The sequence below is a fragment of the Siphateles boraxobius genome, unplaced genomic scaffold, assembly GCF_051911475.1.
Source record: "Siphateles boraxobius isolate OS27281-9 unplaced genomic scaffold, OSU_SipBor_1 8, whole genome shotgun sequence".
NCBI classification, from domain to species: domain Eukaryota; kingdom Metazoa; phylum Chordata; class Actinopteri; order Cypriniformes; family Leuciscidae; genus Siphateles; species Siphateles boraxobius.
The window spans coordinates 18,706,430-18,724,043 of NW_027509208.1; the positions used below are offsets into that span (position 1 = coordinate 18,706,430).

Below are 17,614 nucleotides of genomic sequence, written 5' to 3' on the forward strand. Positions count from 1 at the left end.
TGTTGCTTTGGTCTGCTGTCCATCTTTATTAACACATTGCTGTTAAAGATTTTCCCAAATGAAAGCATTAAAATAAAAATTACAATTTGAAAATCCTAGTTCCAAAATTACAAACTATTATAGTTTTTTAGGGATGCAAAATATATCCGTATTGGCCGAAATATGTTAGTTTTTATCGTTATCGGCTCGATAAGAAAATTTGCCTGATGTATTAAAGCTGATAAATAATGGATTATTTCCTTCAGCTGAGACACTTCAGATGCGCACTGTTCTCCATGATGGTTTTGAATTGCTTGAAATATGATTGAAATTACCACAAAAAGGAAAATACCGTTAAGTGCAACATGTACTGTCAAATAGGCTACATAATATTATAATTGTGTGCTTGGGACATAGTTTTTATTTTTTATTATCATGCTCTCAAAAATGATTAAAAAAAATTGGATTTAGATTTATCAGCCAATATACTGGTAATCAGATATAAAGAATTATCGGTTATAGGCCAAAATCTTCATATCCCTATTTTTTTTTTTAATTAAATTTATTACTTTTTTTTAACTATTTTCTCAATCTTAGCAACTCTATCCAGAAACACAAGACAAAAAACTTGACAAACTCACAAAAAAAATGAAGAGCATGACAAAGTTTTTGCATTTTTTGGTTATTTTTAAGCATTGTGATTTCAAAGGAATTTGAAACCCAACACTTTGTAGAACTGAATGTTCAGTATGTTGCTGTACTGTAAAAACTTTCACTCTCCAGTGTACCTTGGCAGCCTCTTCTCTATAAACGCAGCCATGCCCTCTTGTCTGTCCTTTGTAGGAATGAGCTGAGAGAATGCAAAACATTCAATCAAACCATGCACACAAAATACTGCACAAAAGCCAAATTGTACAGATTTGATTCATATGGTTCATGTATAACACTCACCCTGGCGTAACACATTCCCTCAATAGCCATTCCTGAAGAGATGTCCACCTCAGAGCCTCGATTCATTGCTAATTTAGCCATTCGCACGGCAATCGGGGCCTGGAGAGGGAGGAAATCGTAACAAGGAAAACATTTTCTTCTGCTGAAAATAAGATTAGGTTTTCATTTTCTAAAGGACATGAGAGTTGCTTGTTGCATTTTCACTAAGGTAAAAATATGTGATTTATGGGAATAAAAGTTTTGGGCCAGTAAGATTCATTACTCCCCCACCCCCCCCCATCTAAATGAGATTATTATTTTATTTTATTTCAAAATGCAATTTATTCCTGTGATGTTAAAGCTGAATTTTCAGCATCATTACTGCATTCTTCAGAAATCAATCTAATTTGATGTTTAGGTAACATTTCTTATAATGTAAAAAACAGTTGTGCTGCTTAATATTTTTGTTTAAACCACAATACCTTTTGTAAGGATTATTTTATGATTAGAAAGTTCCACAGAAAAGCAAGTATTTGAAATAGAACTCATTTGTATGAATGTCAAAGTATTTTCTGTCACTTTCGATCAATTTATTGCATCCTTGCTGAATAAAAGGGTCAATTTCTTTAAAAATAAATCTTACTGAGTGTGTTTGTCAACAATACAGGCCTCTGTTTATTATCTATCAGTGCAACTGTAAAATCTGCACTGTATCTGTTTATGACACAGTCACATAATCAAGATGACACAGTTACGTCAGGTGGACAGAAGTGCTGCTGACAGAAGTTATTGTGGCACGACATGTCAGAATGTCGTTCTCACACTGACCTTAATAGGCCAACTTCATTTTATTCTAATTTAACGGCTCGTCAATCACTGGGAAAACCAGAAAAGCAGGATGTTCTCAAGGTCACGGCTCAAGAGAGAGTTTGGTACACTACAGAAGATTCCAGTCCCACAAGTCCACATGCGGAGTCATGCAATGACGATTATACTGTATGGCCGGTATAACAAGATCAAGCACTGGATTACGCACATGTCTTTTGTAATTACATTGTTTATGGAGTTAATTGTGTGCTCTGGACACTAGGGAAGATTGTAATGGCACATTTGAGCCAGGTCTGTCTTGAGGCCATACATATATTCATGGCTGGCCTGTCGTCTTGAGTCATGATGGGATACTGTCTCCGTGACAGAACAGTGTCACATGATGCAAATGGGATTAAATCACAAGTACACCCAGTGAAATGCCTGTGGTTACAGCTGTACTAGTATGAGAACAATTTCAAGAACACAGAAACAAACACACATACAGAGGTGGACAGTAACAAAGTACATTTACTTAAGTACTGTTCTTAAGTACACTTTTAGGTATCTGTACTTTACTTTTTTCTGAAAAATTTTTACTTTAACTTAACTACATTTGAAAGACAAATATCGTTCTTTATACTCCACGACATTTCTGTCAAGATCCTTGAGTAGAAAGTAGTAACGTCAGTCAGGGGATGATTTTGGTTGCAGGGGTTGTATTTTGGTTGTAAATGAAAGCCGAGTAGATGTCAGATTGACGTCAGAACCCGACGTCGGATTGTCGTTGGATTTTGGTTGGAAATGAAAGTCGGGTTGACGTCAAAGCCAAAAAACTTTAAATAGGGCACTATTTGAGGAACAGCCATTTGGGTGTCGGAAACCATTGTGGAAGTTATTGAGTGCACTCATTCAATCTCTCATTCAATCATACAAATGGAACTGTGTTCTAGAAATATATTGATATTGATATGACGGTAGGTAGGCAGGCATAGATTGAGAGGCATATGGTACTGTAAGTATTACATACAACAATAATAAAACAATGCATTGACATTTACTTTTTACTATTGATACTTAAGTACTTTTAAAAATGAGTACTTCTGTACTTTTACTTAGGTAAAAATCGGTCTTTACAACTTTTTCTTGTAACGGAGTAATATTTGACGAGTAGTATCTGCAAGGAAGTCTTGTACTTTGTCCACCTCTGCATTTATATCTGTGGAAAAACCCTGCAAAATTGGGCACACACACATTTACATGGTCCAATTCACAAGTACTTCCGCACCAAACTCATCCAGCCATGTCTTTATGGACCTTGGCACCTTTATGACTGTGCAGTCATTCTGGAATAGAAAAGGGCCTTTCCCAAACTGTTTCATAAAGTCGGAAGAATAGCATTGTTCAAAATGTCTTGGTATGCTGAAGAATTTTCATTTCTCTTCATTGGAAGTAAGGGGCTTAACCCTTGAAAAACAGCCCCACACCATTATCCCTCCTCAGACCAAACTTTACAGTTGGCACAGTGCATTTGGGCAGGTAACATTCTCTGACTTGGCATCTGCCAAAACCAGACTCACCCATTAGACCGCTAAACAGAGAAGTGTCCAGTGGCGAAGTTCTTTACACCACTCCATCCAATGCTTCCTATTGTACTAGGTGATGTGAGGCTTGCATGCAGCTGCTCGGCCATGGAAACCCATTCCATGAAGCTCCCGCCGCACAGTTTTTGTGCTGATATTAATACCAGTGGAAGTTTGGAACTCTTCAGCTATGAGATCAACCAAGCGTTGCTCACTTTTACGCACCATACACCCGGTTCGCTCTGTGACTTTACGTGGTCTTCCGCCTCGTGGTGGAGCTGTTCCCTAACGCTTCCACTTTCCAATAATGTCACTTACAGTTGACCGTGGAACATTTAGCAGGGATGAAATTTCACTGTACCAATGTACAATGCTTGAATTCACTGAGCTTTTCAGAATTTCACAAATGTTTGTAAATGCACACTGCATGGCTAGGTGCTTGATTTTATACACCTGTGGCAATTGATTGAAACGCCTGAATTCAAAAATTAAGAGGTGTGTCTAAATACTTTTGGCAATATAGTGTGTATATAAATTGTGTAATTTGTCATGGTCGACCAAACACATTTTCTTGATTTCTATGCAGTGTTTAATGCATAGGGTAAATGTTCCTGTCTCTATTGATGTACAGTTCCGTATGTAGTGTGCAACACCCTTTGAACTAAGCATATACACTCCTGAAGAACTGAGATGGCCGAGTACCTTGTGAAGTCCACTTCACAGGACACTATCAGAGTGTAACCCATAGTGTTGGAGTGTGCTCACAACAGAAGAGAGTATAATTCAGCAAGACAGTAGCAGAGGTGAGAAAGTGTCTCAGACTGAGAGAAAAAGTAAATAATGGAAATGTCCTGCAGACTCACCTGAGGCAGGATCTCCCGTGCAAGACCAAGAGCCTCTTTGTGGGCCGCGTCTCTCGTCTGGTTCTGTGGCACGGAGCGGTTGACCAGCCCCAACTCTGCAGCCTGTTCACCCCCGACACGGCGTCCTGTGAAAATCAGCTCCTTTGCCATGGCAAAGCCCACCGTCCGGGGCAACCTTTGACTGCCTCCTGATAAACCACAGAGAAATTATGATTGATTTATGGCGACTTTAAAAAGTACTCAAATACATCATCACTTCTCTCATTTTACTTAAATACATATGCCACAACATTTGGTTCTTTGTGTTATTTTTATTTCAATTCACTGAAGCTCAAAATTGATCATTATGTTAGAAAATAATTATAGCAAATCTGAAAAAAAAAAAAAACAACATAATTTGGAGGTAAAATTGTTCCAGGCTGTTTTTTTTCCACTTTGTGGAACATAAAAGAAGATATTTTGAAGAATGTTAGTAACCAAACAGTTTTGGTGACCGTTGACTTTCACTGTGTATGGGGGGAAAAAACACTCATAATCTTCTCAAAATATCTTCTTTTATGTTCCATAGAAGAAAAAGGGATACAAGTGCATTTGTTTTTAATCTGCATAGACTTCTGCAACACATGGACTAAATATTTGGAACATGTTTCCAATTTTATTTTATTATTGTATTAAGGCAAGACACTACTGTTAAAAACATGATTTTTTTTCATGCAGTGGTCAATTTTGAATGTTGAGATTTTGAGCTATTTGGCTTTCCAAAACGTGTCTTCTTTCAAACTAGTGGAAAGAAAACATCCAAAATACACTTTTATTTACTACTATTTTGTTTACTTTATTGCACTCGTATCTATTTGTGTCTGTAGATTTCCATTACAATACATATCTTTATAGGGCGTTTTATCAAAATGTGTTTTTCTCATGCATAGAGCCAGACATCTGAAAATCAGAAACCTCACTTCAGTAGCACTTACATAAATGTGTCTACTGTACATTCTAAAGGTTTTTACAGAGGGGTTGGTTCACCTGCCTGATTCGATACAATGTATTCCGAAAAACATGGTAATTTGTAATCTGGCAGTATTTTCTGATTTAGTGTTAAAACGTTTAACTTTAATATGTCAACAAAATGAAATAACATTCATACTTCGTTCTGGAAATTAATGCAAATTATTACATATTTAACTAGATATTAGAAATGCCTAATTTGCATATTCATACATAACATTTCAGAAAACTTGAAATCTACTGCAATTATTAATGTAAATCAATCATCTGAGGAAGTATGGTGATATTTATTAGTTACATTTTTACCCTATTCAACTGGTGTGCCTTAAGTTATGTAATGTTCAAATTTGTTTCAATTATAATCCAATACAGAGATTGTATAAGGTTCTTGCAAGGTACTGCTGTTTCACTCTCCAATTACGTCAGTCTTTCTGTTAACTTCCTGTTGATTTGTCTCTCTTCTGTAATGGGACTGCCACCTAGCTGTCTGTTTGTCTTATTATTTCAGGTCGCTCTATCTATTCATTTATTTTTCTCACCAGCCCCTGGGAGTAATCCTCTCGTAGTTTCAATCAGGCCCATCTGCGCAGAATGTGCTGCAAAACACACACACACAATCACAGACAAAGGTCAGTTGAAGGACCCAGCCTTCTCATGCCGTGACCGACGAAATTCCCCGGTCCGGGACGAGCCAAACAGAATGACAACAAATCACGCAACCCCACACCTTCACCATCAGCAGCTGTGATACCTGTCGTGATCTACCCTCAGAAGCTCAAGCCGCTCACCTGCAGTGCGAAGGTCACACGCCAGAGCCAATTCCAAACCGCCCCCGAGAGCAAAGCCGTCCACCGCCGCAATGGTTGGCATGGGCAGCGCAGCTGGCACATAATGGACACACACACACACCAATCAGACAGGTCATAGATCACATTAATGAGAGAAGCTTTCAAACAGCTGGACCTCTCCTGAAACACTTGACTGAATGTGCTCAACGCTGACAGACTGATATAGAGAGGGGACACAATGAAAATATGGGATTCAAAAGGAAACCTGAAAATAACACAAAGTTACCATTTGAAAATATTCAAACAAAAATCTACCATATAGTTCAATTAGGAAAACATTTTTTTAGTTACTATTCATACTGTTCAAGTTTGGAGTTGGTAAGATTTTTTTACGTTTTTGGAAGAAGTCTCTTATGCAAGGCTGCAGAAATAATAACAGTAATATTAGTATAATAAAAAAAATTCTGTTTTAATACATTTTATAATGCAATTTATTCCTGTGATCAAAGCAGAATTTTCAGCATCATTACTCCAGTCTTCAGTGTCACATGATCTCTCAGAACTCATTCTAATATCATTTGATGCTCAAGAAACATTTCTTATTTTTATGATCAATGTTGAAAACAGTTGTGCTGCTTCATATTTTTGTAGAAACCGTGATACATTTTGTTCTTTGAATAATAGGAAGTTCAAAAGAACACCATTTATCTGAGAGAAATCATTTGTTTTAACGTTCAGTAAATTTCTTTACTGTCACTTTTAAAAAAATCTTACTGACCCCCCAAATTTCTTATAAAATAAATAAATATGTTTCATTTTGTGCTTGACAAGTGCTGTCAACAAACAATACGTGTCACAATTGAGAAAATGGTTTAAGTAACTTTGTCTTCGTACCATACTTTAGAAAGAATCCAAATGACGTCACTTCCTAGGTGATGCATTTTTTTGTAATAAGAAAACAGCTGCATTTCCAAAAAATGCTATTTGCATGACTTTGCAAAAGCTGAGGGCATTGAGGGAAAATTAGCTTTCTGTGAGTTTATTATATCCAATAACTCTCACCTCCGCCAGCCATAATCATATTTGCAGCTGGGAAACATTACCTTTTCAGTGCAGCACTATCAGAATTCAGAGTTCTGTATCATTATACTACAGCACTTTATGTGGAGGATTAGTCATTTTGCAATATTCATGAGATTCATTATCTTCATGTCTCACCGATGTCACTCATTAGTGATCGCAGGCCATGTACAAACAGCTCTGCCTCAGGATTACTCATCTGGGCTCTCTCTTTAAGATCTGCTCCTGATAACACACAAAAAGACTAATTATGGCATATGCAAATATTTGAATACTGATACAGTATTTCCTGTACAATACAACATGAGCATGAGAAAGTATTTTAATTACAATTACATCAACTTTGGCAAAGTTGCCTTTGGTTTTGCGCGACAGATTCCTTACACAAACCTGCACAAAAGACTCCGGGTATCAAACTCCTAAAGATCACCACACGAACTGCTGCGTCACGATGTATCGATGACACCAGCTCTCTCATCTACACAGAAAATGACAGATATTGATGCATATATAGACAGAGAAAGATAAAACTCAAGATATTGATTTGAGGCAGAATTGTGGGAGAAATATGCCCTTTTTATTTTTGTCTTTATTTATTTAAGGCCTGACACACTTTTGCCAGACATTCTTATGAAAAACTGATGAAAAAGAGTTCTTATTCTACTTTGTGGAAACAGACAGAAGAAAATGGACAGAAATGGAACATCCACAAATCAAGCGAAGTTCATATTTAAAAACCATAACAGCGATTGGTTGCATCTTGAAATTATATCATACATTCTTTGTCATTTATTTATTTATTTACATCTTAAAAGATCATAAAAAGAATGATGTCCTGTAATATGTGTGGTGGAAAATTAAAGCACCAGTAAAATCATTGAGCTATATGGGTCAAATTATAACAAAATAGCATTTTTACACATATTAAAACCATACATTTATAAAGAAGAGATCAGAAAAAGAGGACGGAGGTGACCTCGATCTGCTTTCTTCATGTTCGATGCTGTAGGACAGGGGGTTTTCTGCACACACACACACACGATGGCCGACTCACCTGACTCACAAACACGTGACCCAGAGAGTTCCGCGCCCTCTCACGACACATCAGCACTTCCACTATACCTAACCAGACCAGAGAAAAAGAGAAATTAATGCTGTGCCTACTGCCAAAGTACCAACGGTTGCGGTTCTCAACGGCTGGGTGGCAGGTCTTTTCCGATCATAGACCGCACCGAAGAATTATGCCAAATATTAAGTTGGGTCAATATCACCATAGAGTGCCATTCAACCCTCACAATACTCACACATTTTGATTTTAATTTACCATTCGCTTTTTGTCATGTCATAATAGTAGACACTCAAATACTATAATAAATATATTATCTGAGCTCCAACAATTTTTTTTTTTAATTATGGGCCATTTTTTAGAGCATAAAGCATAGATATGTCCACCGTGTCGTGGACATATAAATAAGTGTTAAATATGTTTTCATTGCATTGTTAAGATACAAATGATACTTTCTGAAAGGTATGATGTCCCTTTCCTAAACAGGGTTATTTGTTGCTTTAAAATTATAAATACATAAAAGATTTTATGTAAATCATGTGTTTTTAAAGAAACTCATACAATTCGCACATGTATTTTTTTTCTTATTTGGAGAAACATTTGATTATTTGGATGCAGTTTTTTGTTTGCATGTTATTGCCCCCACACCTAGCACAATGGATTATATATGTATGATTAAATTATTATTTTAAATATTATTTAAAAATACCAAGATGACAGGGTGGACAAGCCCACGACAGGGTGGACAAGCACACGACGATGAAACATTTATTCAACTTAAAAAAATAAATATATATATAATTACATTCTCAATCACATTGATATAACTGAGAATTAAGAATGGCCTCTCTGGTTGAGATGAAATAGGCAGGGAGTTCAAAAACCTGCCCGTCTTTTCAGCAAAATGTAAACATAAGGAAAATTATAATAACAAAACATGACAAGGCAAGTACATTAAATGTAACAATTAGTTTTTTATTTGTGGCCAAGAAATATTGTAGTAAATTCTGTCAATTTGTAAAATTTACAACACGTGGAACAACTTGCCCCAAACTGGTATTGCCGGGCACTTTCTGCCGCAATTTCTGCCGCACTCAGAGGCATGTCCTGAGAACAGCAATGATTTTATGTTTTTTTATATAACAAAATATTATCTTGTTTTATTATATTATATGTTTCCATAAAATGTAATATAACATTTCTATAAATTGCAATATTAACTACAAATGAATGCTGGACATTTTGGAACAACGACAGGGTGGACATTTTGAGCTTCAATTAGCATATTAGCTTACAACAAACTGTGACTAAGTAAATAGTTAGTCTGGTTGTTGAAGAGAATTTGGTATATTAAAACGTACATATTTGGAAATTATTGTATTTGAATGACTTCCAGTATATTTTATGCCGACAGGGTGGACATGTTAAGCTTTGGCAAAACAAGTAAGCAAACTCATATGAAGAAAATGTGTTAGTTGTAAAATCAGCAGCTACTCACCGCAGCAGTTGAAGAATTTCCCGCCACCATAGAGAAACAAAAATCTGTTGTCCTGATGTTACTAATGGGGGTGGCCTATTCTTAAAGGGGCAGATTCCACAATACGACAGGGTGGACAACCATTTAAGGGACATGGACAAACTCTTCTTTTTTATTAAATAAAAATATTGTTTCGAAGCTTTGTGAGATCCCGAAGCGCAGATGTTTCGAAACACTGATTCGAAGCGTGATTCAAAACACCCATGTCACGTGACTATGGCCAAACGAAGCCTCGAAGTGTTTCACTAAGTGTTTGATCAGGTGTGATCCGCCGAATCAGCGTTTGATTGACACGGTCGGAAACAGACCACACAATCGCACATCTGTATAAAAGTGAAATAAACGCATATTGACCTCGTGGGTTTTTGTGAGAGGAGTTTGATTTGGAGATAGCGGATTTTTCGTGATATAGTGACATACATTTACAGGTCCTTCTCAAAAACTTAAAAATATAAAGTGATAAAGTTAATTATTTTCCATAATGTAATGATAAAAATTTAACTTTCATATATTTTAGATTCATTGCACACCAACTGAAATATTTCAGGTCTTTTATTGTTTTAATTCTGATGATTTTGGCATACAGCTCATGAAAACCCAAAATTCCTATCTCAAAAAATTTGCATATCATGAAAAGGGTCTCTAAACGAGCTATTAACCTAATCATCTGAATCAACTAATTAATTATAAACACCTGCAAAAGATTCCTGAGGCTTTTGAAAACTCCCAGCCTGTTTCATTACTCAAAAACGCAATCATGGGTAAGACTGCCGACCTGACTGCTGTCCAGAAGGCCATCATTGACACCCTCAAGCAAGAGGGTAAGACACATAAAGAAATTTCTGAACAAATAGGCTGTTCCCAGAGTGCTGTATCAAGGCACCTCAGTGGGAAGTCTGTGGGAAGGAAAAAGTGTGGCAAAAAAAAAAAAAAAGTGTCGCTGCACAACGAGAAGAGGTGACCGGACCCTGAGGAAGATTGTGGAGAAGGACCGATTCCAGACTTTGGGGGACCTGCGGAAGCAGTGGACTGAGTCTGGAGTAGAAACATCCAGAGCCACCGTGCACAGACGTGTGCAGGAAATGGGCTACAGGTGCCGCATTCCCCAGGTCAAGCCACTTTTGAACCAGAAACAGCGGCAGAAGCGCCTGACCTGGGCTACAGAGAAGCAGCACTGGACTGTTGCTCAGTGGTCCAAAGTACTTTTTTTGGATGAAAGCAAATTTTGCATGTCATTCGGAAATCAAGGTGCCAGAGTCTGGAGGAAGACCGGGGAGAAGGAAATGCCAAAATGCCTGAAGTCCAGTGTCAAGTACCCACAGTCAGTGATGGTCTGGGGTGCCATGTCAGCTGCTGGTGTTGGTCCACTGTGTTTTATCAAGGGCAGGGTCAATGCAGCTAGCTATCAGGAGATTTTGGTGCACTTCATGCTTCAATCTGCTGAAAAGCTTTATGGAGATGAAGATTTCATTTTTCAGCACGACCTTGCACCTGCTCACAGTGCCAAAACCACTGGTAAATGGTTTACTGACCACGGTATTACTGTGCTCAATTGGCCTGCCAACTCTCCTGACCTGAACCCCATAGAGAATCTGCGGGATATTGAGAAGAGAAAGTTGAGAGACACAAGACCCAACACTCTGGATGAGCTTAAGGCCGCTATCGAAGCATCCTGGGCCTCCATAACACCTCAGCAGTGCCACAGGCTGATTGCCTCCATAACACGCCGCATTGAAGCAGTCATTTCTGCAAAAGGATTCCCGAACCAGTATGGAGTACATAACTGAACATAATTATTTGAAGGTTGACTTTTTTTGTATTAAAAACACTTCTTTTATTGGTCGGATGAAATATGCTAATTTTTTGAGATAGGAATTTTGGGTTTTCATGAGCTGTATGCCAAAATCATCAGTATTAAAAAAATAAAAGACCTGAAATATTTCAGTTGGTGCAATGAATCTAAAATATATGAAAGTTAAATTTTTATCATTACATTATGGAAAATAATGAACTTTATCACAATATGCTAATTTTTTGAGATGGACCTGTATAGTGCAATTTGTTTAGTTATATTTAGGCTTACATATAAATTTACACAACACATTGACTGATAGGCTAGAGACACAGAGTATACATATAGTGACACATTAATAGATACATAGATATAAATATATATAGACAGCTAGATTAATAGATATATAGATACATATATAGATACATATATATATATATTATAGATATATAGATTATAGATACATATTTAAATACATAGATAGATTATAGATACGTATTATATATACACATCTAAATACATAGATAGATAGATTTGGATAGATAGATAGATAGATAGATAGATAGATAAAATGGAGGCTCCCCAGAAGAGATGCCGTACATCTGTGCTGTGGGAGCATTTCCATTTAGAAACCCCAAATAAAGTGAGATGTGTGTGTGTGAAATGCAGGAATCAACTGTACAATTAGGTAGGCCACAATGACCATACTATGTCATTGGCCATAACTGTCATATTATTGTCATTATTATATATTTTTTTCTCCTGTTTTGGCTCATAGGCTCACATCTGCAAGAAGGTCTGCAGTCCAGATGTGGAGGTTATGAGAGTTTTAGAGCCTTGGCACTGGCTACACTGCTGGACCCAAGGTTCAAAAATATGGCATTTGGAAATGCTCCCAAAGCCCAGGACGCTGAAAAGCACATGACACTGGAGTGTGCTTCACTGATACATTCAAACACAAATCCTGCTAAGCAGTTTCAGTCTGTGTTATGTTATATAATCTGATTCATAATATATACTTCATATATGCCGTCAGTTTAGCATTTGTTACTAATTGCTGTTTTAATTTTTATTCAGAGCCAGAAATGTCAACATCATCACCATCACCATCAACATCAACACCAGTAGAAACACAGGACAGTTTATGGGAACTTTTTGATACTCGTATCCATCAAACCCAGATGATACACAATGCTACAGCTGATGCCACAGTGGAAGTGAAAAAATACATCAACTATGCGTATTTGCCCAGAACTCATGATCCACTAACTTACTGGAAAGAGAGAGCAGTAATCTTTCCTCATTTGTATGTCTTAGCTAAAAAATATCTTTCCATGCCAGCAACAAGTATCCCTTTTGAGAGGATTTTTTCAAAGGCTGGAGAAATTATCTGTAAAAAAAGAAGTAGGCTAAGTCCTTCCACAGCAGAGAAATTAATATTTTTGAATAAAAATATGTAAAAAAGTAATTGTGGCTTGATTTATTTTATTAATATTCATTTTGCAGGACCAAAATAACATTATGCACAGTGAGGAGCCTATAGGTTACACGATTCACATATTAGAAAAGTACAATAATAAAAAACAACAAATTTTAATGGCTCGTCAAGGTTGTTTCAGATCAACACCTGCAAGTGACCACTAGGTGTCACCGTTGAGACGGGTGTCGGATTGATTCGAAGCCTCGAAACAATATGGCACATTTGGTTCAACTGTTTCAACTGTTCAACTTCATGAAGCCTCGATCTGCCCACCACTAGGGATGTGACGACGCATCATGCGCGTATTTGCACGGGGGTCACGGGGGTCATGACCCCCTCAAAAATCAGATCCGGCTAATATAATATAATATAATATAACCCGGGTTCATATTAAAAATGAAATATTCCGAATGAATACTTTTGTTCGTTTTCTTTATTAACTTCATTTGCCAGCAAGAAAGATAGTATCATATTTTAAATAATCTGTAATGTACCCCCCGCCCACCGCACTAACTACTTGGTATTACCCAACCCGCTTTCTCTATCAAGTTTGTTCACTATTTTGCACAGTCGCTGGGATGAATGGTTGGAGAAAGCTGACGGTGCATGCTAACGGATGGAAAGATGAAAAGGACACTGCAAGGCAGCCAGACAACGATTTTTCATTGTTGGTCGACACCAGCCAAAAAGAGGAAAAATCCTGACCAAACGGAGGTACCCAATTGCTAAGTTAGCTGTTAAGTAAGCTCAGCGTTTCTCAAAGTGTAGGGCGCGGGCGCGGCCCACTGGGACATGACAAGTGGGGCGCGACAAACAGGTTTTGTGCCCATTATTTTAATTCCTTTATTTATTGACCATACACTCAAAACAAAACAAAGACACATTTAAATGTAAGCCTTACTTAACTTTTTCACACGTAAGTTTAAAAGTTTTTCAAGGCGACCGTTATTGATCGTAGTATCACTATATGGTTCCCATGGAGACGCGTCATTCATTGCCTGTCACATCGCAGCCACAATAGATGAATGACTGATTTTGTTTCCTTTTTTATTCAAAATTTCACAAATTTGTTAGCTATAGCAGGATATATCTGATATTCCGATTGTCAAATATGTGCAAGTGGATGTGTTTTGTTGTTCAAACACCTTTATAACGATCGCGTTAGTTGAGCTGTATCCGCAACGTATTTTAGGTATCCTATTAAATTAAAATACCAAAAAAAATACGTACATTATTAGGAATTTACCACCTCCGACTTAATTTGAGATTATTATTATTATTTTAGTTTTTGTTCTTTTCTTTTTGAATCAAAGCACAAAGTTAGTCCACCACACTTGTATTTTCTCAGTTTCTGAATTTGATGTTATCAGAGGCTAAATGCAAACACAATTTGGATAGTGAGTTTTGGTGATGCCCACCAATATGTGAAATCTGTTCAGAATAAAGGTGCAAGCTGAACTCCAGTGTGCCACCCTGTATTGTGTAATGTATTGATAGTTGAATTGTGCATAATACATTTGCTGCATGTAGGTGCCAATACAGTGATGCAATTGATTAATCTTTAAGTTCTTTTTTTTTTTTTCATAAGATATTGAACACACAAAAAAAATGTATTAAGTGGAAGCTGCCACTGCTGGCTAGTGTTTAAACACTTAATTTAACTACTGTGTCACACTGGCGTAGCCACGGGTGTGCCTGTGCCACCCACAGTGGCAGCTGGCACACCTAAAATAGATGCAGAATTCTTTTTTAACGTTTTAATAAAAACGTTTCCTAAACTTGGACTATTGTTGTTTACTTAAAATATTTGTACATTCAAAATGTATTTTAATTTTTTTAATTATTATCGTTAACAAAATATCTGCCGACATTCGGACTGCCAACCAATCCGCAAACAGCCGCTGACTGGTAATACGGTTGTGCTGTTGAGGCTCGCGCCTCATGAGGAGAAATGGAAACAAATGAGCGCAGATCACTCAAAGAAACTTAACGATGAACATAGAGCGGTTAAAAATTAATGTGGAGTTTTTATATTTATAACATATGATATGATACAGTTAAGCAACATCACAGTGACCGCGAGTGCTGAATACCATCACGACTGAAAACATGACACTGATTTCATATGACAGTTCAATAAACAAGTCATTAATATCAAGTCACTTACATTTTAGACACAATATTGATTATTTTTGTTCTATTTGAGCAGCGAAAATAGTTCCAAACAAACATCCCAAGAACCACAGCGCAGCTCACCTGAACACATAACCGCATTAATGAATGATTCAGCGCATTGAATGAATCGATTGAGTCAAAGATTCAATGACCCATTAAACAACTGCCTCATTCCTTAACGATTCAGCCGTTTGAACGAATCATGTGAATAAATGACTCAATAACTCACTCATTAAGACGGTCACTTGCCGCCCCCTACTGGTGGTTTAGTTTCGTGTTTAAAAGTAAGCTATAATTCTTTCCAATATGTCAAATTTGTATCTTCAAAAAATATTTAAAACAATCTCATAACATTATTTAATGCAGTTGTAATTTTTCATTGTAAATTAATTAATTTGATTGGTAACAGCATAGTGCCTTATTTCAATTGAATTTATTGATCAAATCTAAGAATTTAAAATGAAAGATGAAGCATACATTTAAACCGATTTCTGGATTTTTACTTGGACAAGAGAATGGCCGATTTACTTGTTCGAAGGACAAGCACATGTAAAGCCTTAATGTTGAGCCCTGAGTTATATTTTATATACTGTAGGCCTAGTATTATGTTTATGTGGCAAGCCAGTTTTACACATCAGCCCAGTCTATTCTGTAAAGTTAGTGATAAGCGGGGTCAATGCTTTTTTGCACATTAATTTGACAATAAATGTGGGACACCCAATTTTTCTTATGCACACCCAGAGACGCTTTTCTGGCTACGCTAGTGCTGTGTCATTATGGCATAGTCAAGTGAACAGCTGCATTTACGTTAAGTAGCCTAAATCAGTAAAAGTATCACAATCTATTTCTAATACAGGAACGGCAAATTAGCATGTTACCTTTTACACAAGAAAATTATTCAATAAATAAATATGCCGCGAGTTATCCCCCCCCCCCCCCCCCCCCCTGCTTTTTTTTGCTGGCGTCCTGGCGATACAGATCTATTGTTAATGTTGTTGTGATGTACTGTTTGAAGCACCGCTCAGACAGAAGTCAATTTCAAACCCATAGCTTTCTGTTGGTTAACGCGTGACAAGCTTTAACTTGTTGTGAAATCTGCATTGAGAAATATTTCACCCTGATGTGAAATTCCCAATCGTGGGGATTCCTGTTGAAATGACTGAATTTCACCCACAAAAACTTGCATAACAACACTAAATCTGACCACATCTTCATTGTGCTCGGCTTGCAGCTATATTCATCTTATTTCTAACATGACAACTCTCTGACAGTTTAGCATGGTTATACGACAATATGTATTTGGTCTTGACGGAATAGATCTGCTCCACTGCTGCTGCTATGTTTTTTTGTCACACATTAAATAACAGTAATAACACTGAAGAGATGCATGTCCATCCCTCACAGCCTCGATTTCATTCCTGTTTAAAATCAAACATGGCGCTGATGTGAATAAGGTCTATAGAATCCTTGCACAAATACGCCAGTAAGATAGACAGGTGTGTGCGTGTGTGTTTTACATGACGCGTCTGCAAGCGTAGGTTACAGTAATATATTATAATCTAGTTGATGCACCTACCGTTGTCTTCACCATGCAGCCAATGCAGCCGGACTTCATTGCGATCAGAAACTGGCCCATCAGAGCACCGTGAGCGGGACTGAGTAAAACTAACCCGGGGGGAAAGTCGCTTAATCGGCCCTGCAAACACACAGCGCGCTGCCATCATCACCTGCACGCTGGGCTGGATGAGAAACTTCCCAGTCCTCATGGCAACTCTGCGAACTATACTCATGATAAATATATAAGGTCTTTTCGTAGATAGTATTGTAACGGCGATCTTGTTGGCCCCAAACCAGAATTGAAACCGTATAACCCGGAATTAAACCGGAGCTGTTGCTGTTAATAATAAGCCGTGTGGGAAATTCATGCTTTGCGAAACGCCATATCAAGACTGTCAAGTTGGATCGTGTATTTTTCCACTTCACTTCCTCAAACAAACTGTCAACCTTCTTCACCTCGACGCTTACTGGGAGACTCATTTAGCAGAAATACAGCCTAATGTGTTTAATATGTGTACTGTATATTTAATGTTCGAGGTTTATTTACACATTTTAAAGTCTTCTAGTAACGCGACGCTAAATTTGAACGACTTGACTACACTGCAAGCGCGTAACTCGGAATTTTGACGTAGACACCCAGTTCACCAATCAAATACTTTGTTTACGCGATCGACGCGACGCGTCCCTTGTAGCGTAATATAACACTCTATAAAGAACCTCAGGGCCATAATGTGATATTATGGTAAGTTTGATAACTACAGCAGAGGTCTACTGATGAAACGAAGAACAATGAAAGTACCCAGAGGCAAAGTATTCATAGATTGTAACAGATGTCCTGGGGCCCGGCCGTTTCAATAAGGAGGTTCAACCAACTCTGAATTAAAACTTGAACTCTGAGTTGATTTACCCTGAGATGAGAAACTCTGAGTTTTCGGTTTCAGGTTTTTTTTTTTAAGCAACAGGGCAGCA

At 37.4% G+C, this 17,614-nt stretch overlaps 1 protein-coding gene across 1 annotated transcript; it reads right to left on the bottom strand.

The window, feature by feature from the left end:
• Positions 1–2: 2 nt before the first annotated feature.
• On the bottom strand, positions 3–17,252 carry echdc2 (enoyl CoA hydratase domain containing 2). The gene is made up of 9 exons (XM_077220496.1): positions 16,665–17,252; positions 8,093–8,160; positions 7,429–7,516; positions 7,177–7,263; positions 5,959–6,051; positions 5,710–5,766; positions 4,163–4,350; positions 931–1,029; positions 3–829 (listed from the first exon to the last, which is right to left on the bottom strand). Exons 1-9 carry the CDS (start codon positions 16,876–16,878, stop codon positions 752–754), a joined length of 972 nt encoding a protein of 323 aa, XP_077076611.1. The 5' UTR covers positions 16,879–17,252; the 3' UTR covers positions 3–751.
• Between the last annotated feature and the right edge of the window lie 362 nt (positions 17,253–17,614).

Bases quoted from the DNA above. Each gene is read 5' to 3' on its own strand.
- echdc2 (XM_077220496.1), bottom strand. From the start codon at position 16,878: ATGAGTATAGTTCGCAGAGTTGCCATGAGGACTGGGAAGTTTCTCATC. The intron at 7,517-8,092 runs GTGAGTCGGCCA...TTTTCTGTGTAG, and splicing joins GTCACGTGTTTGTGAGTCAG to ATGAGAGAGCTGGTGTCATC. The intron at 4,351-5,709 runs GTGAGAAAAATA...GTGGTTTATCAG, and splicing joins AGGATTACTCCCAGGGGCTG to GAGGCAGTCAAAGGTTGCCC.